Here is a 26,813-nt window from a genome sequence, read left to right as displayed (position 1 = left end):
TGTTTGGGAGCGCTCAATCTCCGCGTGCGGCCGCCATTGCGCTTTCTTGTTACACTTTAAAACCGGAAAGATCTTCAGACACGTCCTTGCGTCCTCACGATGATCCCCTGATAAAATCCGCAGAGTCGGAAGAAACGCGTAGGGATATCTGGCAGTGAATCTACGGTGGCCGGGCAGCTCCCAGCACCAGCGTGAGGACGCAAGGACGTGTCTGAAGATCTTTCCGGTTTTAAAGTGTAACAAGAAAGCGCAATGGCGGCCGCACGCGGAGATTGAGCGCTCCCAAACACTAAGGACTACTCTCCTGGAGATAGCGGCGGACAGCACTATTCTATCTGGAGCCATTGCGGACATTCACACACAAAGAAGAGACTGAGGAGTCCTCAGTTGGTGCATGGGCAGGTCCCATAATATGCTTTATTTTATTAGACAAATTGTAAGTGTGCATTTGTCTTGTCCATGATATATTAAATATTGTTCATCTGATTTTACACAAGGATCGGGCGCTTCTTTTCTCTTTTTCTCTAATATATATAAATATATATATATATATACACACATATACAACACTCAAGTATTGAGTACACAATCTAACAATGATCTTGAACCGTCAACCCCTGTAACCCTACCGCCCCCCTTTTCTGTGTCTTTTTTTAGAGAAGGGTCCACACCAACCATTGGGAGCGAAACCCAAACAGAGAACCACCTGTACAATCGTCGGATCTTCTCCTTTGGTTGAAAGGGGGAAAGTACAGACATCAACCAGGGGATGTAGAGGTAAGGAGAAAAGACACCATGAACCCCAAGAAACTACACTCACAGACGAGACATTGAAACTCAATGGGATATACAATCTATCAGATTACTCATTATCACCTCCTCAATTTGACATCCTGAAAAATCCACAAACCAAGTGATTTTAACCTTTACATTGATCTCCAGAAGTTTCTGAGAAAGATGACATTGCAAAGATTTTTCACAAAAAATTCTAATAATTATAAAGACCAACAAGGTAGACTGTCACTGATTAATGAATCACTGACAGCAACCGTTGAGGTAACCTCTCCAGGAATTCCATCTATGGATGATGAGGTGTTGGACAACCAAACACTTATGTATCTCCTGTTTCAATTTGACGATAATAAAAGGGTAGAAGCTACTCTAGATCGAGGAGTGGAAGAATCTTATGACCAGATCACAAGGGAAGAAAATATCCTTTATAACCTGAATTCTTTATTTCAGGACTATCATAATGCAAAGACAACTGTGCATACTAAGTTAAGTCCCAAATCAATCTTCTACCCGTATGAAGCTAAAGGGCCATACATTTAATTATTTGGTAGATTGGTGGAATGTGAGTTCAAATGGTTATCAATGATAACCTTAAACCCAGAGAAAGGAAGGCTCTGAAAGAGCTTAGTACGAATTGGGACATAGTAATCCGACAAGCGGAAAAGGGTGGGGTGACAGTATAAAAAAATCGTGCAGACTATCTAAAAGGAGGCCCACCGGCTACTGAATGACGAAAATTCATATCGATGCCTAGACAGGGACTAGGGACTGGGGTAACTTTCTACTTTGAGATCATCTATTACAAGCCCAGACCAATGGAATCCTATCTGCTAAGGAATTCCAAATGTATATACACAACATCTCCATGTATACTAATTATATATAATATCCCAAAGATACACAAAACTTTGGTTGAACCCCCTGGCCGTCCCATTGTGTCTCGAATAGGATCCATGTAGTAGCTGAAGGAACACAGGGCACAAACGGATTTGAAATAACTACAGTAACTCATTTATTGAGCCAAACACAACGTTTCGATCTTAATGGTCTTTATCAAGTGACATAGTGGCATAATAACACAATCCTGTGAAATCCATTAAATTGCACCCAAAACCCCATAATGCTCTCTGTTCAATCATTATTGATGGTATATATATATGTGCTGGAAACACCCTTATCTTCAATCAAGGTGAGCACACTGGTAACATCCTTGTAATGTGTATAAACAAAGTCTCATTCGGGTCCCTTGCCTGCATCTCATTAACTCAATCCGTCATGTCCCAGTGGCTGTATCTCTCCTGATGCTTCTCTCCTGCCATACTTCGTGTAGTGTAGAGGATCCCTTCCGTGAAATGCATGCATCGCGTTTTGCGTTCCAGTGACTGCGCATGTGTACCTCCTAAAGTCCTTCATCTGGGTCTTCCCTTTGTGTGATGTCATAGACATCTAGAAATAGACTTAAGATTTAACATTGACATGTACCCTATGGCATTGTGTTGTAGAGGATAAATATATTTATAGGTTATGTCTTGTCACACCAAGCCTATGGTGTAGAGGTAAGAGGCAAGGCATTGGTATCAGAAGGTCCGAGTTCAATCCCTGCATGTGTTTTGTACAAAATGTATTAATGTTTAATTGTGTGTCTATGTCTGGTAGTCAATAAAGCATTGAATTGAATGTTTGGAAAAAAAACAATGGCATGCGACGGGCAGAGAGATGAGCACGGGCAGAGAGATGAGCACATGGACAGCAGGAAGAGGAGAGAGATGAGCACGTGGACAGGACAGCTGGAAGAGGACAGTGTAAGGCGGCAAAATGGAGGATTTGAGATGCAGGTAAGGCGGCAAAATGGAGGCTTTCAATTCGGGAGCCATGCTCAGACCGCGTTATAAGCGAATTCGCATTGTAGTGGATCGCGCTATAACGGGGTTGAGCTGTACTTCCAACTGCAATGTGGAAGGAGATAGTAAGGCCAGGTTTGGGAGGAAGTATGAGGAGCTCTGTTTTTGCCATGTTAAGTTTAAGTTGGCGGAGGACCATCCAGGATGATATCGCAGAGAGACATTCAGAAACATTGGTCTGTACAGCAGGTGTAAGGTCAGGGGTTGAAAAGTAAATATGTGTGTCATCAGCATAGAGGTGATATTTAAACCCAAGGGATGTGATTAGGTCACCTAGAGAAAGTGTGTACAGAGAAAAGAGAAGAGGTCCCAGGACAGAACCCTGGGGTACCCCCACAGAGAGATCAATAGAGGAGGAGGAGGTGTTAGCAAAAGAGACACTGAAAGTATGATGGGAGAGGTAAGAGGAGATCCAGGATAGAGCTTTGTTACGAATACCAAGAGTATGGAGAATGTGGAGGAGAAGAGGGTGGCCCACGGTGTCAAATGCTGCAGAGAGGTTGAGTAATATGAGCAGAGTATAATGACCTCTGTCTTTGGCAGCATGGAGGTCATTAGTTATTTTACTGAGGGCTGTTTCAGTCGAGTGAGCAGTGCGGAAGCCAGATTATAGACTGTCTAGGAGAGAATGGGTGTTGAGAAAGCAAGCGGGAGAATAGTAGACGTAGCAAAAGGCAAAATAGTAATAGTAGCAAAAGGCAGGAGGGAGACAGTTCGATAGTTAGAAAGACAGGTAGGGGAGAGACTGAACCTATTCTATTGTAAGTGTTGTACTTTTTACATTCTTACATAAAGTATAATCTATTTTGATTGATTGTCCCTCCATGCCCTTTTTATTTTATTTTAGTACAACATAACATGACATTTAAGTAAAACAAGCATTTCACAAAAAAAACATTGATTATGTGACAGTAGGGGTAGCTTGTCTCACATAATAAAGATGAAGCCCGGCTAGCAACCCCTAAAACGGTGTACTTTTGTCCGTCTTTGCACATTTGCAAGGTGGATACATTTTGCAGGTTTTTACCCCTTAAGGGAAAAAGCCTCAAAACTGTGATATATGTAATAGGGAAACTTTAAGTAGCTATTGGGGGGGAAATGGTAGTGGGACATGTAAATAATGTAAGCACTTTTATTCCCGATAACATTGTATTTTCCCCCAGCCAGCAGGCTTGTATCGTGGGCTGCATGTGTTCATTTCTATGGAGGCAGACTCAGTGATTAGATCAGCCAAGGTGCCTGCATAGAAATGTGGATTGAAACAAAGGCTGGGAGCGGCAAGGTGTTAAAGACATTTGATGAGTGGGGAAGGGTGAACATTCAGGTCTGGAGACTCTGAGGTGCCTACCCAGCAGGAGGTATAGGGCTGGCCGGGGGAGCCATTGCAGGGTTTGTGCCCCGCAGGCACGGCTCCCACTGGCCAGTTCGAATTCCCACCTCCCAGTAGCTCTGTCACAACGGGGCGGTCTTGAGTGCCTCCACACACCCCCTCCTCTGGCATTGGTTGTACGATATCAGTCTGTGCTCTGGTTGACTGGTAGCTCCTTCCCATGTAAAGGATAGCCACCGAGGGCTACGTAAGGAGCGCTGTCGATTAGAGCACCACACAATCTGAGAGAAGTCAATTTACAGAGCCAAGCTGCAGTGAGAGCGAGTTTGGAATCTGACGGTAATCAGCTGGAGATATATTTCAGAGTGGCTGCGGTGTGTTCAGCACTCTGATATCCTGGACGAGAAGCGGACAGGGCAAGCCTACTGGAAGCAGGGCCGTGCACCTAGAGAGGCTAGAGTTTACTCCCCAGATCCCCAGTTGGTATTGTATCCTGGTATTGTGTATTTTGTCTTGTCTGCTGGCTTGCCAGAATAAACCTGATTTTATTCAACAACTTTGTCCCTTTGTGCTAGTAATGCCGGTGGTTTCGGTGTAAAAGTACTGGTCTCCTGGGAGAGATTGTGACTGTTGTAAAACCCAATATATGGGCATGGATTGCCACCCTGACAATGAATGGGCAAACTAAAATAAATAAATAAATCGCTAAATACAATACATAACAATCAAATAAAAACAAGTCCTAAAAATACAAAACAATTAAATAAAACAAGAACAAAAAATACAAAATATAACAATTAAATAAAAACGAGCATTTGCTAAAAAATGCATTGTTTGTCACTGTGCTTATCTATAGCTCGAAAGGGGCATTGATAAACACAATGGCAGTTAATGGGCAACCTAAAAAAATATATTGTGAAATGCTGGTTTTATTTAAATGCCATGTGTTTTATTTTGTGCCTTTTTTTTGTATGTCCATTCATTGCCATAGTGGCAAACCATGCCCATATTATATGGGCATGGTGTACCACTGTGCCAATCAATTGGTTTATTGCCACGTTTTTAAATAAAATGTAATATATTTTATTGGGGGTTTGTTTTTTTATTGGTAAATTGCCCATTTATTGCTATAGTGGCAAACCATATTATGCCATGGTTTAACGCTGTGTCAATCAATGGGTAGCGGTGGTGGGGGGTGAGGGTAGTTGTCCCAAGGAGGGTGGTTAGGCATCCCGGGTGGGTGGCGGGGGAAGGGGGGTTAACCCCTTAATTACTATAGCAGTTACTAACTCCTAAGCTGATTAAGGGGTTAGTGGTCATTAGTTTGTTTTTTGATTGTACTGTTGCTGCCCATGGAGGACATGGACGTGGAGGATGGTGATGAGGACTGCCTACATCCTTTAAGGGGTAAATAGAACTTTTATTTACTTTATGCTGGCTGGATAATGTTTAATTTTTAATGGGCAAATGAGCTATTATCCAGATATATCCGGATAATAGTTATTTTGCCCATTACTGTACTGTATGTGGTGGGTGTGAGGGGGTTTGTTGGGGATAGATAGGATGGGTAGTAGAGTGCCCATTCATTGCTATTGGGGTTATCTTTGCTCCCATTGAAGACATAGGTAACCACACTGGCAATCAATGGATGTATTGGCTAGTATTGTGTTTTAATCTTTATTGTGGGTAGCAGGGGTGGGTGAAGGTGGTATTTGGCCCATGGTTGGTGTTTATGCCTACCGGGTTGCTAGCCGGAATGGTTAACCCCTTCATTACCTTGGCGGTAGTAACCACTTATAAGGGATCTGTTCGATGCTTAAGATGGCTGCTGCTATGAATTGACATCATCCTCACAGATGCAATCGTCAATATCTTATTCCTGGCAAATCCTGCCCTTACCTCTCTAACAGGAAGTAAGCCTCACTCTGGCTCTCATTGTCAGCAGCTGCCACTGGCCTTTAAATGGCAGGCAGTTGCTACCTGACGTTGCTCATGCAAAGTACTCTATGCCTTACTCTGCCTTTGATGCTGTTTGTTTTGAACCCTGCCTGGACCGGATTACCTCCTGCCTTTTTCCTGTTGTTCCTGCCTTGTTCCAGTCCATTTCCTCTGTCCTTGTTTGTTCCTGAGTCCTGTGTCTTCCCCTTGCCTGTGCTTGCACCTTCCCCGGGACCGGACTTGTCCAGGAGGAGTGGAGGTGTCTATCGCGGCAGAGACAGTGGGACCGCGGCATCACAACAACGCGATGCCAATGCCCCTTTTATGCTTTATATGCATGTAAAGAATGTGCCAAATGAATACATTACTTACCTTCTTATACGGATAAAGCTTTCTTAAACTGATCTGCACCATGCTAGCCTCTATTTCTCTACCCTGAGGCAATCTCCACATGGAATAACATCTCCAAAAAAACAGAACACTAGCTACAGTTTGTAAATGCAAAATGTTGAATAGAACACTGTGAGTATGAAATTCAAAGGAGACAAGATTTTCATTTAGATAATCACCTGTCTCCTCTGTTTTTGCACTATGGTGTTTTTTCACTTTTTATTTTGAGTGACATCTTAAGCTCCCCCCGGGTTTTGGAGAGAGTACATGGAAATGGATTTTGGGTTTTAGATCAGAGAAATAGAGGGAATTTTTGGAAACAGTTCCCAGAAGCACAGAGCAACAATTTGATTACCCTTTTTACACTGTTTTTTTTTTTTTTTTTACACAATTACACTATTTAAATAAGTTATCTATAGGGATTAGAGTCACAAACACCTATTTGCACATTAATAGTGATTGAAGTCACAAATACCTCTTGCACACTATGGAAGAATAATATTTTCACATTATTTCTATGCATAGCTATAATCAGGTTTTTGTTTTTCATACTGTAGCTATAAGAAGAGCCATGTTTTGTGTTTCATTGCATTATGGGTTAAGTGAAATTGTGTGCGTTAAACAAGTTTCTCCCTTCAAACTTTCTTTAATGCTGAAACTGTAAGTTCTTTGTTTAGCTGGGCCCTCTGTCTTATCTATTAACTCCCCCTTGTAGTCAGAGATGTACCAGCTGTCGGCCTTGAGAAGGATGAGTTATCTAGCACTTGAATTTTCTTTTTGCTTAATCTGCTAAAATACATTGCAAAATATATAACCAAGGAAAGTATGATGCCCGATGAAGTCATATGGATGGACATTGCAAAACTATGTATGCTTGCTCATTTTTCTGGCTTAAAATAGCTTACTTAGAGCCTACAGTCCAGTGCCTTTGTGTTAAATCAGACAGCAATGTCTTGATTTTGATGTGAATATACTCTTGCAAGCGGCCGCTGCAATAAAGTTTCTCAACAGATTGCTTTTGAGTGTGGACTGAGTTTTTCCACGACACACACTGTAAGTGATTGAAATATTCTTGCTACTTAATACTGTTCACTTGCATGTGAATCTGTTGGAGTGTTGTTCTTAACCTCCTTCTGGGTCCTGAATTTATGCTGATTTTCTGAAAAGAAGAAGTTGTGCTACAGGATTTCGTGCTACAGTATTGTTTAATAGAGATGGGCGATTATTTTTTGGCAAATTTAACTCCGCAGCGGATCGGCCGGCTCCTTTGGTCCGCGGATTTCAGTGGATCAATCTAAAAAAGGACGATTCGTGTTTTGCGGATTTTGTATTATTATTACCAATACACTCCACGAATTCCGCAACCCATGGATGGACTTGTAGAAACCAATCCATGGATTCAGCAATCTGTTGGCAGATTGTAAAAAATCCGCCAACGGATTGCTAAATCTGAGCATTGAATTCTACAAATCCATCCACGGATTGTATCCAATGGTGGTTTTAGATGAATCCTCACAGATTTAAACCGCCCTAATACTTTTCCAAATTTTACACTGCGAAATGGATTTTGGGCGTTACATCAGCAAAAAATCCGGGAAACGGATTTGGGAGGATTTGCCCATCTCTATCCTTCATGATAAGCAGGAGAGGCCCAGCAGATACAATGTGCATTTCAAGGATAAGCATAACTTTATGGTCCAGTGATTATGCAAGAGTTACCCTTACTGATCTGAATTGATCTGTTAATGGAACAAATTAATAATGGAGGTAAATTTCATGGTCAATAGCGACATCTACAGGAGTTTGTTTGTCTGCTGACACTGCAAGAAATATTGCTGACATCGCATGACAAACATTGACCTGATTGGCTGGGACTGTTTTTGGGTGTGGGTGTTAGGGAAAGTATAATTACCATAGCTTAGGGTGTGGATGAGATAAGACTCCGATGCAAGACTAACTAGAGTGTGGGAGCGTAGACCATTAATGGTTATGGGAGGAGGGATGTCTACTATTCAGTTATTGGCAGTCATGATCCGGGGGTAATCCCAAAAGGTTGTACAATGGGGATCGATACAAGACCCACAAATAGTTGGTGAGTATTAAAGCTGCAGTTCATTCTTTTTTTTTTTTTAATTTATTTTTTTACTTCAATAGTTTTATGTGTGCAATCTCTAATTACCTAAAGAACTGTATAGCTGCAGGTCAATTCGTTCTCCATGTATTGATAGGTCGAAATTTGGTGACATAATTAGTGAAGGGATCTGTTTATATTCTGCTTGTCTGTCAGTGGAAGCTCATGAATATTCATGAGCACTCCTGCATTGACATGTGCTAGAGGGAGGGCAGGGCTGAAAAAGGGGTGTGCCAGGGCTTGTGACAGGACATGAAGGGGCAGTGCCTTAGCAAATGGCTGTTAAAATAGAATACAAGAAAATTGGTCTTTAAAAGTTGTTTTTTTAAAAACAGAAAATGCTAAAAGTATTTTTTCTTACCACAGAACTGATTTATTAAAAAAAACACACATGCAGGATATTGACTGAACTGCAGATTTAATAGGTAAACACAAAAAAAAATCGCTGTTCTTTTGAAATTGTCATTTTTTACAGCGTTGCTATCACGGTATGCAGAAAGCCCAGAATACCAGTGATAGCAACATTTGCTAAACTGGCAAGTAGCTGGATGTGCTGATAGGCTCTCTGAAAAGGGCTCACCCGGTGATTTTTTTTTCTTCTGGTGCAGGGATGAGTCCCTGCGCAAATCTCGCCAGAGATCAACCATTTTTAATATAAAATGTAATACTCATATATTGTAGCAGGGGGTCTCCGGAGCAGAACCGCGTTGATTTGCGGTCCAGGGACCTCCTGCTTCCCAAGATACAGGCCTCGTTATGGGGTGCCGGTATCTCCTATTTATTTAATTCCCATGGTCACACGACGCGGGACATTTAAATGCATAGGAGATACCGGCACCCCATAACCGGGCCTGTATCTCGGGAAGCAGGGGGTCCCTGGACCTCAAATCAACTCGGTTCTGCTCTGGAGACCCCATGTTCATCCACACAAGTATTAAAACCCAAATAAAAAAATTAAACAATTTTGTTACCATAGTGGCTATCTGCTATGGAGCTGCTTTAATGGAATTTGTATTAATAGTGTACGGGAGCAGGGGGTCTCCTGAGCTGAACTGCTCTTATTTCTGTCTCAGGAACCACTTGCTTCCCGAGTTAGAGGCCCTGGTATGGGGCATCGGGTGCCGGTATCGCCACCATTTTTAAATTGTCCGCGTCACGTGACTGGGGGATTTAAATAATGAAGGAGATACCGTCAGCCCATATCTGGGCCTGTAACTCGGTAAGCAGGGGTCCCTGAGGCTGAAATCAATGCGTTTCATCTCAGGAGACCCCCTGCTCCAACACACTATTAATAAAAATTCCATTAAAGCATCTTCATTACCTTTGTGGATAGCCGCTAAGTTAATGGAGGTGTTAAGGTACAATAGCAGGTTTATTGAGGGAAGAGGGGGTGAGTGAAGAGGGTACTTGGCACTTCATTCACCCCCTCTGCCCCTAATAAACATTACAATATGTACTAACCACCAATACACAACCCACCCCCTGTGCCCCCAGATAAAACCATAACTAATTTTTTGATACACAGGATTGATACCAGAGGCCAACAGTGGTCCCTGCAGGTGTCTGTAGGCATCCAAGTGGTCCTCGCAGGTGTCCGTGGGCCCCAGCGGGGTCCCTGGGTGGTCCCCACGGGTGTCTGGGGGTCTTTGTGTGGTTCCCACGGGTGTCTGAATGGGTGTTCCCAGCAGGTGTCCGGGGGTCCTCGGGTGGTCCCCATAGGTCTCCGGGGGTCCTCGGGTGGTACCCGTGGGTGTCTGGGGGTCCTCGGGTGGTTCCTGTGGGTGTCCCCTGGACTGCGGTAACAATCCTGTTGCAAAAAAACTAATTTGGAAGACATTCCCCCACCCCAACATATACAGTAAAGTAATGGGCAAAATAACTATTATCCAGATATGGATAATAGTTCATTTACCCATTCAAAATCAAACATTAGCCATATAAAACTTCTACTTACCCCTGCCATGATGAAGGGTGTCCTCATCACCATACTCCAGGTGCATGACCTCCGTTGGCAGCAAGAGTACAATAAAAAATACAATCCAATGGCCCCTAACACCTTAATCACGTAGCGGTTAATAAACATTATAGTAATTAAGTGTGTGGCTGCCTTTCAGTGCCTAAAGGACATTCTGGTTAAATCCCCTGGGTTAGCTGCGCCTGACTATCGCAAAAGGTTCCTAGTGCAGACCGATGCCTCTAACTATGGTATCTGTGCTGTACTTCGCCAGGTGGGGGAGGATGGTGTAGAGCACCTGGTGATCTACCTCAACAGAAAGCTCCTAGCCTGGGAAGTAGCGTACGCGACCATTGAAAAAGAATGTCTTTCTATTGTATGGGCACCGTTACATGACAGAAATGCTTATCACTACTGGAACAATTTGTGAACTGCTTGAATCCATTTTAACATGCAAGTTATGCATACTTACCTTTATTAAAAGATTTAATATTTTTCTAATCGCTGGTGCACTCTAATTTTTTTTAACGCATTTACCATGCGTTACCTACGGTACGTCTGTAAGTTCTCCCTACTTACCACTTCAATTCTAAGCTCTTTGCGGTAGGGATTTTTTCTAATGTCTATTTTTATGTATGAAGTGTTTATTCCTATTATATCACGTGCGTTACTGCTTAAAGCGCTATGTATATGAATGGCAATATACTGTATAAATAAAGATAGACAAACATACAAAACAGTTACACTTTTAATAGTAATGGGAAGTGTACGAAAAAAAGAAATGAGGCACTCTTTTGGGAGGTTAATTTATATACTGTATAACTAATGCGGGAATAAAAGTGATTCTGCTTCAGGGAACTGGAAGGAATTATTAAAAGTCAAATTAACTATACACTGGCGACACACTTTATTCGAGCTTGGCTAGTCCCACGAATTCGGGTATACCCGGGTGTATTGAGGTTTGTGACTGTTTTCTGCCCGAGTGCATTGAGGTATTTTCCAAGCAGGGATTGAAGCATTTTATTCCCGCTGGCTGCAATACTGCACAGTATATATATATATACTGCATTACAATTCATGAATTTATGCCATCTGGTAGACACGCGAAGCATTGCAGCCTATTAAATCCTAATCATTATCATTTAACAGATCAGCCGCCCGTCAGCCAGGCATGAACCCAGGCTGGGAAGGCAAACACAACGGGGCTTGTCAGAGGTGAGGAGCGGCGCATTCCAGGTATCTGCCAGGTACATACCGGGTATTTGCTCGAATAAAGTGTGTCGGTGCAGTAGGTAGAAGTATGAATGTGACATGAATGCAGTGGTATGGATTGATGTAGGATGTGTTTACTGCAACTATGTAGAGATTAAAGTTCAATATTATAAGAATTTAAACACATTGCATGTGTAGGATGCTGTATGTTTCTGGGTGTGATTATGCTCTTTATATTGCAATTGGAAACCTAGACTTAGCCATTATTGCTGTTGTACAATTGTTGTTGGTTTTATTGATGCATTGCATGTATTGTTGCATGAAGGCCAAGATAAATGCCATATAAATATGTTATATTGATATAAAACTTTGGTATTTTTTCTGAAGGATTTGAGAGACAATGTTGAGAGACATCCTGTTAAATCCTTATTGGAATTCAAAGTTTATTTAATATAAAGAAATAAAAGAACCTAGAAAAGTATTACTATCCTCCTATGTGTCACTTATAAATGACTAGCTGATATACCTGGCGTTGCCCGGGATTTAATTTTCCCGCTCCCCCTCTGTCTCCGCTCCCCTCTCTCTCTCCGCTCCCCCTCTCTTTCTCCCCATTCACCTCTCTCTCTCCCTTTCCCCCGTTCACCCTTGCATCTCACATCACTCTCCCCCCTGAACCTCACATCAATCTCCCCCCTGCACCTGACATCACTCTCCTCCCTGCACCTCACATCACTTTCCCCCCCTGCACCTCACATCACTCTCCCCCCCTGAACCTCACATCACTCTCCCCCCCCCCTGCACCTCACTCTCCCCCCCGGCTATGCGGCGGGTGGAGGATGTGAGGCGGTGGAGCAGGTGGAGGGTGTGAGGTGGCGGGTCTCCCACTAGGGTGGGAGGGTGGAGGGCGGGTGAGGCAGCAGGGCGGGTGGAGGGTGTGAGGCGCAAACAATTTTTCAGTTTTATATAGATTAGTATTATTTGTTTTCATAAGAATAATCATTTTTTTATGGCAAATTCTAATGATAACTGACTAATTTGGTTATCAGTAATCACCATTAACAAGGTGATTTTCTGGTGTATACCTATCCAGATTCAATTTGAGAAATTTCTTAGGATGAAAAATTATCCTTTTGGATCATTACTACTTTATTTGGAGGAACAAAAATATACTTCTTAGGAGCAAAACTTATGAGAAATTATAATTGGATAGGGGTATACACAGAAAATAATCTTGTTCCTTTTAACCTAATATTATGCATACCTGATACAGTACCATTATTAGACAGTTTCTGGAATTTCCTTCTTCAGATAAACCATATTAAACTGACATGGAGTATACTATTACAGTATTTTAATTATTGTTCTGGAATGTTAAATCAAGGTAATTAATAATCATGTTGATTATATATATATACAGTATATATATGTATATATATATATATATATATATATATATATATATATATATATATATATATATATATATATATATATATATATATATATATACACACATGGGAACAAAGGTAGTAGCGCCAGAGTATGATATCAATATAGAACCTCAATGGTGACTAAAGTGATAAAGCTAAATTGTGTGAATATACTACGTGTAACTAGATCTAAATATATATCAACATAGACAAAAATATATAACACAAAAAACTTAACAAAATAAACAATGTGTAAGTGCAACAGTGTAAAAAGAAAAGTAAAGAGTCCTCCCTTCCCTTTTAATATTAAAAACACAGTTTTATGCTATGGGGCGTGTGCTCTCTCTCTTTTCTCATATATACACACACACACACACACACACACACACACACACACACACACACACACACACACACACACACACACACACACACAAACACACATACACACACACACACACACACACACACACACACACACACTTGATCTATGCTTTAGCATTGTGTTTTAATTTAAGAAAGGGAAAACAATCAAGATCCTACACTGATGGATCAAAGAAAGGACAGCAACCTCTCCCAGGACAAGTATACTACCACATCCATGGAAAGTTCTCATGTCTGTGTGTCATTGAGACATAAACAGGTGAATGGAAGGAGTGGTTTCCCTCTCTCCCCTTTACCCCCCCCCCCCTCAAATCCCCTGGTGTGTCTCCCCACCCCCGGTATGTCTCACCCCGACATGGTTTTTATATAGTGTACAGCTTTACATTACAATTGAAAAATACAGTAATGAAACATCTATTGCTATTTCTGGTGGTCCTGAATTTCTGCTGATTCTCTGACAAGAAAATGAAAAGCCATGCTACAGGATTGGTCAAGATAAGCAGGAGGGGCCCAGCAGTTACAATGTGCCTTTACAAAGATAAGCACGTGGAGACAAGTTCATGGTCCAATGATTATGCAAGAGCGACCTTTACTGGTCTGAATTGATTTGTTAATGGAACAGATTAATAATGGAGGTAAATGTCATGGTCAACAGGGAGTTTGTTTGTCTGCTGACACTGCAAGAAATATTACTGGGATCGCTTAACAAACATTGACCTAATTGGGTGAGACTATACTTGCGTTGTAGGTGTAGTGTGAAGAGCAAATTATTGACACTCTCGACAACAGGAGGACCAACTGTCTTCTCCTCACTCACCACTCAATAAAAAAAAATCCTGTTACTGTCAAAGACTCTCCTGTTTAATAATATTGTTGGTTAGAGGAAACTGGGTGCCAACAGAAACTGTACCACATTTTGGAAGCCTTGCAAAAGTCTGTGTTTTAGGCCTTCTTTCTGACATATTTATATATGAAAGAGAAGCTTTGGCGAACTGAAGAATATAAAGAAAATCAGTATTACTGGAGAATTTTCAGGGTAGAGAAGAATTTCTTCTTGTATTCAAGAAAGCCTGGTAAGAGGAGTAAAAGAAGCAGGGCACAGCTGAATATGCTAATGGCATGTTTTGAGGGGGACGTATCTGTTAGTGTGTACCACCCTGTACAATTGAATAGACCATATAAATAAATCAACATCTGAAGTTCATTGTTGGACATATGTCAGAGATTAATATTTTGCAACCAATTTAAAGTTAATATTTTATTACAGTATGATAGTGGTTACAGCTTAAGAAAAATTATGTATCTAAATCATATTACCATTAACACATGTAATAGCCTGCCTGAATACTGGATGTCCACAACGTCGTTGGTTACTTAGCATGGAAAGTCTTACCGACGTCAGGAATAATAGGTGTATTCATTCTAAATACATGTGTTTACAGTAGCAAAAGCTAATTATATTCTCACAAAGAAAAACCTTTTATATTATTATCTCTCTACTTATGCTGTCATTCTTTTTACTGAGATACAATATGTATGCAAGGAATTATTGTATTATCTTTTCACAGGGAACGTACAGATCCCATGACAATTTGACAATTTTCATGTTGCTCTTTGTTTCTAATTTGTTTTCATATACTAATGTACTTTTTTTTTTTTTATAAACAAACATGTTGTCAAATGTTCCAGTAGAAGAATGTTCGGCATGAGAAATTTAAATGTCTGTAAATGTTATTGAGAATTGTTCTGAACTCATGTGCACAGAACAAAAAGTTTGTGTGTTGAACTTTGTTTTTAATTTCATGTATTTCTTATTGATGTAAACTCAAGCGTTCATCTACAGTTACCTTCATGTTCTGAATATAGCTGCATAGAAGATTTAATCGAAGGGCATTTTTCTTTTATGGTAAAAAAACAAAAAGAAGCAAACTTAGTATATAAGCCAACATAAGCCAATGTGAAAAGTCTCAATGTCAGTTGCCTAATATGCTCTTTGTTGTTTATTTTTTTTTATGACTTTGGTTATTTTAAATGATGTTATTGGGTAGTAATTATACAGAAATGTTTGCAATTAATTGTTTTTGCAAACTTAGCCCAAGCACAAATGTTTAACTCTAATTATTTTTAGAAGCAATGTTAACAATTAACAAAACTAAAATAAATTGCACAAAGCAAAATGTATTTCTAAATAAATGTATAAACTGAAATCAACTAATAAATATGTAAACAATTTTGTGGAGTAATGCTCATCCCCAAAAATCCCAAACTAATTTTAACAAAAAGCCTTTGAATAGCACACTTGAAAAGAAGATGTACATTTGATACATGAGTAATAAATCTTAATGTACTCTAGCCTCTAGTTTAGTAATTAATGTATTTTCACAGTCTTAATTTCATAACATACAGTACTGTCTAAAATATGGCTACCTCCTGCCCTGATGATAAAAATAAGCCTTATTTATGTTATCACTGTTTTAATTTTGTATCATGTAGTCATGTAGTTTACATTACAACATCCATTCTTTGTAAAGACAGAGAAAGAAGTGCTCCCCGTGATAAAGTGAAGAGTGATATTATAAGTGTCACTGACTTGAACAAACTAGTAACAAAAAAACAGTGACTTATGGTTGTGAAAAAATTGTCAGTGATTTTCTTTTAAACAATGCAGCTCCAACTTTGCTCCAACTTCTATAGACTGTGTGTTCCTGTCTTGCAATGGCTGGTAAAAACTAGGGTTGTTCGAGTGCAAAAAATAGATAAATTATAATATATAACATTCCAATTATGAATATTAGTGATATTGTGATATTAGTGAAGGAAAATGTCTCATTCCATGAACTCACATACAGTAATTAGAGAGCGTTTCTGTCATGTCATTTTCTTTCATTTGGTCCTTTCTGATATGTGGGTCTCACCGCTCACTCAGAAATAAAAAACAAACATAGCACAGATTGTACAAAATAAGTACATCATAAAAAACAGGAATCTTGGGGCAATTCCACTCACATTTGTTAAGATAACACTCATGTAATGCATATCTCACAAATGGAACCACGACTGCCGGAGCTCTGACTCATACCTCCACGATCCAGGAATTCTTGTCACTCTGGGCATCTGACGTCACTTCCAGTTACTGGAATCCGCTCAGATCCTCGAGCTCTACCGTCCTCCCTACTCTGCCTCTCTCACGTGGACTCAACGCGTTTTACCTGTTTCGGGCTTCTTCAGGATTCAATGTTCACTGGTCTACACTGTCAGAGCATATATAGTACTGTCCTTCATGATAGTAATCAATTGAATAATTAAATAATCACTTATTTAGAATGGACTACTGAATTATATCATACGTCTGTCAGGGGGTATGATTACCTGCCTATATATAATTACATTTACACATATACTTGTAGAAATTAAATAAAATACATAAACTAAACAATTTATATATACACAATTCATAAAAATGAACATATAGAAAAGGATCTATTTATAAATATATATACTTCTAGAGTTCTATATCAAGTGCTAAAAACAATACAAAATAGAATAAAGTGACAATTACATCAAAATATATAATCTAATATAACACATATGGTGGAAACATTAAAATCCCATTACTCCTATTGATTATACTGTAAATCATAAGCTCATATTGTTAATCATAGGAGAACATACGAAAAACACAAAAAAGTGTTGTCTCCAAATTATTTGTAAACTTCAAAACATCTCATTCTTCTGGAAACACGTATACAACATACAAAAGACTAACATAAGAGACCTACAGTATAGCTATAAAGAGTAGCATTCTCATAATCACACTCGTATCTCACTGTCTAATGAATGTCAATCCCATCATTTCAATAATGATTCAATACTATGTAACCCTGTTTCTCCCCCCCCCCAGTCTCTACGGGAGTGTGAGGTGTGCATGGGGGCTGATTACATGCGGTGTGGTGCGTACCTGTGAGGAACAGGAGGGCTTGAGCTTCCCGTGGTGTTGTGGGGGAGCCAGAACCGGGCTTCTGGGGTGTTAGCCTCCATGATATCTTAGTGGTGCAGCGCCTCCATCTTCCATACTCCCTGGGTAATGGGACAGGACCGGTATAGAAGAACTCCTCAGGTCCCAGAGTTATACTCTCCAAATCACACACAGTCTTTACGGATGCAGAACAGTCTCTTTATTTGACAGAGCAACGATATCCCAAGGCTAAGGCTTTTAGCAGCCGCAATACAATCGCCAGGGCGAGGTACAACCCGCTCACCTCACACGACTTCCTCCTCTCCTTCCCTCCAAGTCACTCTGCCGACAGGATGGTCTGAGCTAGGGCTGCAATACCCCGTGGCCCACCCCCGAGGTTAGCCTCGAGGTGGGTCTTGAATTCTCTCCCCATCACCCCTGGCAGCGGGGTGAGGGCATTGGTCCACCAGACTATACTTCTACCAGCTCTACTGTTAGACGCTGATCGGTTTGGTTCCTCTCGCTCTCCTCCGGCACGTGACGCCGGGGAGCCCGTAGCCTCCTGATACTCCTCGGACCGTTCCGCAGGATTCGTGGCTCACGGCATAATACTCAGCAGCTCTAGACTCTCGATATCACTGCTCACTCGAACTCTTCCTAAGCTACGCTCTCTTTTGAAGAACCATCAACAAGAGAGGAACACGGCACACCGCAAGGACGAAGAACAACTACTCACTCAACGGAGTGGGCTGCTAAATATAGAGCTAGCCCCTCCCCTCATGGTGTCAGCAGAATCTCCCCTCTTGCTCACGCCTGCAGCAGAGTCCAGGCCTGCGTCTACCACTCAGGTTAGGGCTATGAAGGGGGAAAACCCATAATGATTACTGGCGCCTGATCTTAACAGGACTTACCACAGTGGAAGGAAGATAGGTATAGCCTGAGCTGTTTACAGGGGGCTACAACTATATTGGAAATTCAAATACAAAACTCAAATAAGAAGTTTCATATTTAATTTGTCCCAACACCAGAATCTCAAAACATCAATATTAGTATTAAAAAAATATAAAAATACCAAAATCCAGTGAGATACAAAATAGAATAGATTACAAAAATGAATACAAAAATGATTATGAATATGGACTGAAATCAGAAGAAGATGATACATTAGTAAATAATTTAGTATAAAAATTAAAATATAAATGTTTTATCCTTTTTATAAACAAACATCATTGATAAAACCAAGTAAAAAATATAAGAACTTTATAAAAAGGTAAGAAAAGTAAAAAAAAGGGAGAATCCATCAAATATCTAATTATATAATAAATGCATTGAGATCAGTATCTACATTGAGGCCACATATGTACAGCATGTAATCTTCAAAAGCAGGTTTGAACACATAATGTTCCAAAACATTTCCCTAGCCATTGCAATAGAAACCAGCAGGATTAAAATATACTGTATGGGAATTGAGATGGTGGAAAAGATTGGAGAGAATGCATTCATGACAAAAAGTTGACACAGAGAGAGACATTTTTGATATACAAATTGGGGACCCTCGTTCCTGGTGGCTTCAATGTAGATATTGATCTCAATGCATTTTAATACATAATTAGATATTTGATGGATTCTCCCTTTTTAATCTTTTCTTACCTTTTTATAACGTTCTTATATTTTTTACTTGTTTTTTTATCAATGATGATTTATTTATAAAAAGGATAAAACACTGGCCTTTTAATTTTTATACTAAATTTATACTAATGTATTATCCTCTTCCTCTGATTTCTATCCATATTCATAATCATCATTTTTGTATTCTATTCTATTGTCTATTTTGTATCTCACTGGATTTTGATATTTTGATATTTTTGTAATACTGATATTGATGTTCTGAGATTCTGGTATTGAATTTTTTTGATAAATTAAATACGGAACTTCTTATTTTAATTTTAAATATAGTATTGCATCATTATTAAAATAATGGAATTAATAAAGAGAGGGAGAGAGAAAAAACCTTTTCAATGGGTGCACTCCTATTATATCCACTATTGTCATAGGGATACCAGTGAGGGCTTAAATGGATCCTCATTAATAGCAAAGAGCCAATCTGGGTGTGGCGTAGTTTACCCCAATGTAAGGAGAGTGAATCTAGGTAGATAGAGTGTGAAACACCGAAACTGTCGGGTGTCGCTGAGATACATATTCAAAGAAAGGGTATTTTAATACATCCATTTAAATCAATACTTTAAAAAAAAATTAAAAAAGGGTCAAAACTGCGCCGTGCGGCTAGCACAGAGTGATCTCTGTTGGATTAAACTACATACGGGTTTGACCTTTAGTAGGTTTCACTGATTGATAGTGGCAAACCGTTGTGTAGGGCAGGGGGGCACAAACTTTTTTCCCTGCGCCCCCCTGCCGGCTGTCCCCTCCTACCCCAACTTACCGCGCCCCCCCCTACCCCAACTTACCCGCGCCCCCCCTACCCCAACTTACCGGCGCCCCCCCTACCCCAACTTACCGGCGTAATGACGTCACGTTGCCATAGCAGCGTGACGTCACATGACCTCGCAGCGTCATTTTGACGCAGCGTTGCCATGGCGACGCAGGGAGGAAGCCGTCGGAGCCACGGTAAGTTAGGTTTACAGAGGCCCTGCAGCTCCCCCGGCACTTCATTTAAGTGCCTTTGGGAAGCGCGCGGGGCCTCTGTAAACCCCGCGCCCCCCCGTCGGCAGTCTCGTGCCCCCCCTGGGGGTCGCGCCCCCCAGTTTGCGCACCGCTGGTGTAGGGTATCCTAAAGTGTAGGACAATTTTATTTCTCTTTCCTCTTTTCTCTATTTTGCCTTTGGCAACCAGCAAAGGGAACATATTTTTTGCGCTATAGGTCCCTTATGTAAGTTTTTCCCGAACAATGAGATGTATTGAAGTTTACAAATAATTTGGAACTAACACTTTTTTCTTTTTTTCTATGTTCTATTATGATTAACAATATGATCTTATGATGTACTGTATAATCAATAGGAGTAATGGGATCTGAATGTTTCTGCCATAGCTGTTATATTATTGTAGATTATGTATTTTGTTGTTGTAATTGTGTAACTTTATTCTAATATATATATATATATATATATATATATATATATATATATATATATATATACACACATACATATCCTTGTCTATATGTTTATTTTTATTAATTATGAATAAATACATTGTTTCACTTATTGTATTTTAGCTAATTTTTATAAGTACAGTAAGGCCCTGCTTTATGGCGTTCTGCACATACAGCGGTACTGGGAAGGGGGCCACCATGTCTGCACATGCACAGAATGGGGGCTGCCCAGGTCGCGCATGCACAGAACGGGGGGTGCAGAGGTCGCGCATGCGCATAACGGTGGTCGCGCTTGCACAGAACGGAGGTTGCGCAAGCGCAGAAGGGTAAATTGCCGATCTGCGCATGCGCAGATGACAAAAATCGCTGGTTCCACTTTCCGGCGATTTTCGCTTTGCGGCAGGACTGTAGAACGGAACCTGCCGCATTACCGGGGCCTGTATATGTGTAAAAGTTATTATATATAGGTAGGTAATCATATACCCTGATAAACATATGGTATAATTCTGTAGTCCATTCTAAATACGTTATTATTTAATTATTCAATTGATTAATATCATGATGGACAGTACTATATAAGGTCTGACAGTGTGGACCAGTGAACATTGACTACTGAGAAAGCCCAAAATAGACGATACACGTTGATTCCTAGTGAGAGGTACAGAGTCTGCTGTGAGCCCTGTGTAGGGAGACCAGTAGAGATCGAGACTCTGAGCGGAATCCGGTAACCGGAAGTTACATCAGACGCCCAGAGAGACGAGAATTCCTGCAGCGTGGAGGTCTAAGTCGGAGCTCTGGCAGTCGTGGTTCCTTTTGTGAATATATTATTATATATTATATATTATAATTTCTCTATTTTTTGCACTCCAACAACCCTAGTTTCTTTCACCAGAATAACATTTATGAAAAAGATGTCCATGCCTTTATAGTTTTAAGGCTATAAGGAAATCCCTAACTATGTATATACTGTACTTTAAGCTTATTTATTGTCTAATCTCTAAGCAAAACTCTCTGTCCAATGGAAAGTAAACTCAATGTACACATTTACAAAAGCCGCAATCATTGATTCCTTGGGGTAGAAGTCCATTTCTCAAAGGCTAGGGGTAAGCTGCAGCCATAGGCAGTCAGGGGTGCTTCATTCTGCTTCTGCATCAATCTGCTTTAACCTTGACCAAAGATTGTCACACTTGTTTCCCCCAGCAACTTCCAACTGTGAGGAAAGTTGGTTGGACTACATCTGAATTTTAATTCGGAGCGTCTGTATCTTTGCATTAATCAAGGAAACGCTTAAGTTCTTGCATTTCCAAAAGTTATGTACATGCTAAATAATGCTTAGCATTCAAACTGTTCAATATTATTGATTTTTAAATATCCTTAATGTTAATGTTATACTGTTGTATGTGCTGTGCTTAAAGCGCTCATCTTACCTGTTTAAGCTTTTTCAAGTCTTCATCAAGCTCCAGATTGTCCAAGATAACAGCAACAAATAAACTGAGTAAGATCTAGAAAGGGTGACAGAACATAGTAATTTTTTTCTTTAACCATATACATTAACCTAATAGTAGGCAGAGAATGTGACATATACAGTAATAAAGAAAAAAAAAAAAAGAACAGAAAAACATTTTTAAAAAAACCAAGAGAACATATGGTATTAACCATACCAAATCTAATGCTAAATGCCACAAAACTAGAAACATAAAAAATGACACCACCGATCCACTGAAAAAATAAATATATAATATCAAAATAAATATATAATAAAACAGTATAGAAAATAATGAATATAATAAAACATAAATTCCCATATACAAAAAATGCAAAAAAAATACATCTTAATACAGGGATAATTATCAGGACAACAAAGAGCACCCTGTGTGTACATTATAATTAAGGACTTGGGATGTTACTGTATATAAAGAGTAGATCCAATAACACTCCCACTGTAAGAGATGATTATATCAATAATGCGCATTGCAGAGGCGTTGTGCTTAAATTTAAACCAATGTACCAAAGTGGTTAAATCCTCCCTCTTGGTAATTGTAGATTTATGCTTTGAAAAGTATCTCTTAGATGGTCTGCTGGTCTTGATAACATAAAATAAACCGCAGGGGCACTGTAATGCACACAATGTTGTTGTAATGTCTGTATCATTTGCACGGACTCCATACTATAAGATTCATATACTGTAAATTACATGATTGTCTTCCATTAAAAAAAATGGGAAAATATCATACAGTAGCCTCTTTCTTTGATTATCACATAATCAGCCACATCACGAAAGAGCAACCAATCTGACTGGTTGCTATAGTATGTGATTATGCACCTTATGTCAGACTGAATAATGTAGGGCACATACCACCTGCAAGCAAGTGGTTTGATCAATTTAACATGTGTTATGCAATGGTGTTGCAAGACTAATGACAGCCATTAAATTGAACAAAATTAATCTAGCAACAGAGAGTGGACACTTTTCTGCAATCAACATTAAGAATAGTTTGTTGTGAGACAGGGATGGACATGAATTGTCAGCCTTTCCAGCCTGGTCAGGCTTTTTAAAGGTCCTGTATGGGACTGAACTGTTGTTTTTTTTTACAGAACAAACAGTAATGTACACATCATCCTGTCATGGTGCATTGTTTTTAAGTGAGACTAACTACTATGTTAAATCTATTTAATATGCATTATAGAGATGGTGGATAGCTAACATTTTGATTTTGTATCAATCTATCCAACCTCAAGGATATACCTTTTACTGGGTAGTTCTGCAACATTGTGTTACATCAAAGTGTTGCCTACTTAAAACTCAGATTTTGTTACTCTCTACTTAAGATCTTTTAAAACTTTACATATTAATAAGTATAATACCTTGTTTACATTTTTCACTGTGCTTACAGTATTTTAATGTTGCCCCCCCGTGCCAGCTCCCCCTCACTCTTGCGCTCCCCCTTCGCTTGTGTGCGGCGTCAAACAACCCCGTTTCCATGGAGACGTCCGTGTGAAATCACCCCACATGACACCACGGCGTCATTTGACGCCGTGTTGCCATGGCGACGTGTCACAGCGTCTGAATCAAGGTAAGTTTTATTGTTGCAGAGGCATCACGCGATCCCCCGGCATCTAATTTAATTTAAATGCCTCGGGGAAGAGCTCAGGACCTCTGCAAGCACCCATGCCCCCCCTAAAAAATACAGCGCCCCCACTTTGCGCACCGCTGCACTAGAACGCCAGGACTGACAGGACCGGCACAGCCATCACGAATTACATCTACCCACTTGGATCAGCATTACGGGGTCAGGGTGACCAGAAACGGAGGTAAGAAGCTATATCTAAAGAAAGTTATGGGGTATTTTTATACTCAGGCATTTTTTCATTAAAAAAAACCTATTTTCTCTCCCCGTGCTTAAAAATGTCATTAGAGAGTAATATCGGGGAGTTAAGGACACACCCCAAAAGGTGGGCTTATTCTGTTTCCAATTAAGGGATTTTTAGGGTAAAAACCATGCATTTGGGATATGAATTTAGAATTCAATAAAGGAAGTGTTAATGCTATGACACATGAATTTTCATATTTCCAACTTAAGACACACATTTTTGAAAAGAGTAACTCCCCTGTGTGCTAAATATATTTTTTCCTATTATAGAGGGGCCAAAGACCCTACAAGTAAAACTTGACACTTTTTGCTGATGGCAGTGATTTAAGATATATATATCTCAGAGGCTAACCCCCAGCATATTGTCTCTCAATAGGGACTGGTTCCCATTCGGTCTAATGAATGGGGACCTGTTTGCCACTGCATAATCTGCAAAAATCCAGAGATTTGTGTCATGAGTTTGGTCAAAGGGGACATGGAAAATGGATGCTTTAGCTTTGCCATGGATGTACCTCAAACTTCCATATGCCTTTCCTCCCTTGTCCCGTCTCCCAAGGGTTTTGCATAAAATCAGTACATACCAGGTAAAAGCTTTGGTTTTGGTTTACCCAGTATGGCCATTAAAACCATGGTTTGCCTTGATTAATCTTCTCACCAAAGACCCAACTATCCAATTATGTACCACCCTCAATTGCTTTCTGGGATCAAAGAACCTCCTACAGTAGCTCTAACTGTCCACATGGATGGTGGTACGACTGGGAGTTTAACAGAACAATCACTTTCTTTAATAGCTAAGAAAATCAATAACTCCTTGGTAAGACTGCATACAAGGAACATGTATAATGCAATCTATCAGGAATTCAAATCATAGCACATCTCCAATAAACCAAAAACCCAGCTAGTGCTTAGCATTGAAATAGTTTTAGATTTCTTAGAACACAAGTTTCAAGAAACCATAGCACTGGTACCGGGGGATTTTTTAGTAGTAATGCACAATATTGAAGTGGTATACAGTCCTCAAGGGGACCAATAATCCCTTAAGGGGAAGAGCAAGGAGAAATATCCCACTACTCCACCCCTCATTGGGATGATCCCTGGACCTCCATGAAACCACACAGATAATGCAATGTTGAATGAGGATTTCTACTCACATCTCTGGAGTGTCCCTGTGCTTGTCCTGGGGCGTGCAGCCACTAGTAGAAAGTCCAGAGCAATATCCAAAACGAGGTAGCGCACCGCCAAAGAGAGTGGGTCAAAAGGTAGGTTAAAAATAAATCTTTTATTCATCCATAAAAAACAGAAGTGTCAAAACCTCCTACAGCACACGCACGAAACATGTAGGAGGTTTTGACACTTCCGTTTTTTATGGACGAATAAAAGATTTATTTTTAACCTACCTTTTGACCCACTCTCTTTGGCGCTGCGCCACATCGTTTTGGATGTTGCTCACAAGCAGAGGTCAGCAGCAAGGAGGCAGGAACATAACTGGGGCAAGGGGGCAGTAATGAACAAGGAAGCAGGAATGGACGAGGGAACAGGACAGCAACAGCAATCAGCACAGCACAGGGAATAGCAAAGCAGGAACCAAGCAGGTGCTGGAGTAACTTGTATAAACAGGCAGTGAGAGACAGGAAGGGGAATTTTATATAGGCAGGCTGAGAGAACACAGGTGCAGAGGTATCAGCTTACAGAGTGTTTTATAGAACTAGTAGGAGCAACAGAAATCCTGGTGGACATGCATGGGTACTGTAGACCAGGATGACAGGAAGAACCTGACATTAGTCTCCCACTCAATCTTTCTTAGGCTTGTCCGGATATCTTTGGTGGAAGATCATGGACCAATTGTGGAGCATGTAAAACATCTTCTGTTTCCCAGGACCTCTCCTCTGGAACATAGCCCACCTAGTGGACCAGATATTGGAGTTTCCATCGGTGCAACCTGGAGTCCACAATTCTTTCCACAATGAACTCCTCCTCGTTATCCACCAGGACAGGGTCAAGAGGAGGGAGTCTCCATACAGGAAACGGATTCTCCAGGAATGGTTTCAGTGGGGAAGTGTGAAAGACAGGGTATACTTTAAAGGATTCTAATCAGAAGGACACTGAATTTACTAGCGATGAAACTCAGAAGGGACTAATTAATTTTTGTCCCACTTTAATAGTGGGGACTATTAATCGTAGGTCTGTAGTTGAAAGCCAGACCTTATCCCAGTTGTGAAATTTTGGGGATGGTCTGTGGTATTGGTCTGCTGCTTTCTTGAACCGTACTTGCGACTCATGAAGTGTCTCTTTAAGGGTCTCCTGGATGTCTCGTTAGACCTCAAGTTTCTCCGTAACTGCCAGAGTGGGACCGGAAGATGGAAAGCGAGGAATAAAAGTAGGATGAAACCCCAACTTTGAGAAGAAGGGACTCTTCTGTGTCAAGGAATGATATAAGTTATTGTATGAGAACTCTGCTAGAGGTAGAACATCAATCCAGTCATCCTGGAGATGACAAACAAAACAGCTTAATTATTGTTCTAATGTCTGATTGGACCTTTCGGTCTTGCCATTAGATTGTGGATGATAGCCAGAACTCACCTTAGCAAACTTGATACCCTCTAAAATTCAATATGCTGTTTTGTTCTCCAATGCAACTACAACGCACATCACTGCAAAATGCTCAAAAAACTAGATTGGTCATCACTTGAGTCTAGGCACAAAAGTCATCTTTCCTGTCTTGCCTTCAAATACTTTCTGGGCAAGCTATCCGCCTATCTGAACAAGCTCCTCACCCCTACGACATGCAGCACTTATCATCTGAGATCTGACTCCAAAAGACTGTTCATGGTCCCAAAGTTCAACAAAGTATCCGGCCGCTCCTTCTCTTACCATGCACTCCTCAATTGGAACAATCTACCGGAGACTTTTACAGCC

At 40.4% G+C, this 26,813-nt stretch overlaps 1 protein-coding gene across 5 annotated transcripts in view; it reads right to left on the bottom strand.

Moving 5' to 3' along the window:
• Window positions 1-26,813, bottom strand: part of NALCN (sodium leak channel, non-selective) — a 617,081-nt gene that overhangs the window by 180,931 nt on the left and 409,337 nt on the right. For all 5 annotated transcript variants that reach the window (XM_075590764.1, XM_075590763.1, XM_075590765.1 and 2 more), the window contains one exon: window positions 21,954-22,028. In XM_075590764.1, coding sequence (XP_075446879.1) covers window positions 21,954-22,028 — 75 coding nt within the window. The remainder of the gene's footprint in view (window positions 1-21,953; window positions 22,029-26,813) is intronic.

This window comes from Ascaphus truei, chromosome 3, assembly GCF_040206685.1.
Source record: "Ascaphus truei isolate aAscTru1 chromosome 3, aAscTru1.hap1, whole genome shotgun sequence".
Lineage (NCBI taxonomy): Eukaryota > Metazoa > Chordata > Amphibia > Anura > Ascaphidae > Ascaphus > Ascaphus truei.
The sequence above is the reverse complement of the archived record's forward strand: the minus strand, read 5'-3'. Positions and strand labels throughout refer to the sequence as shown.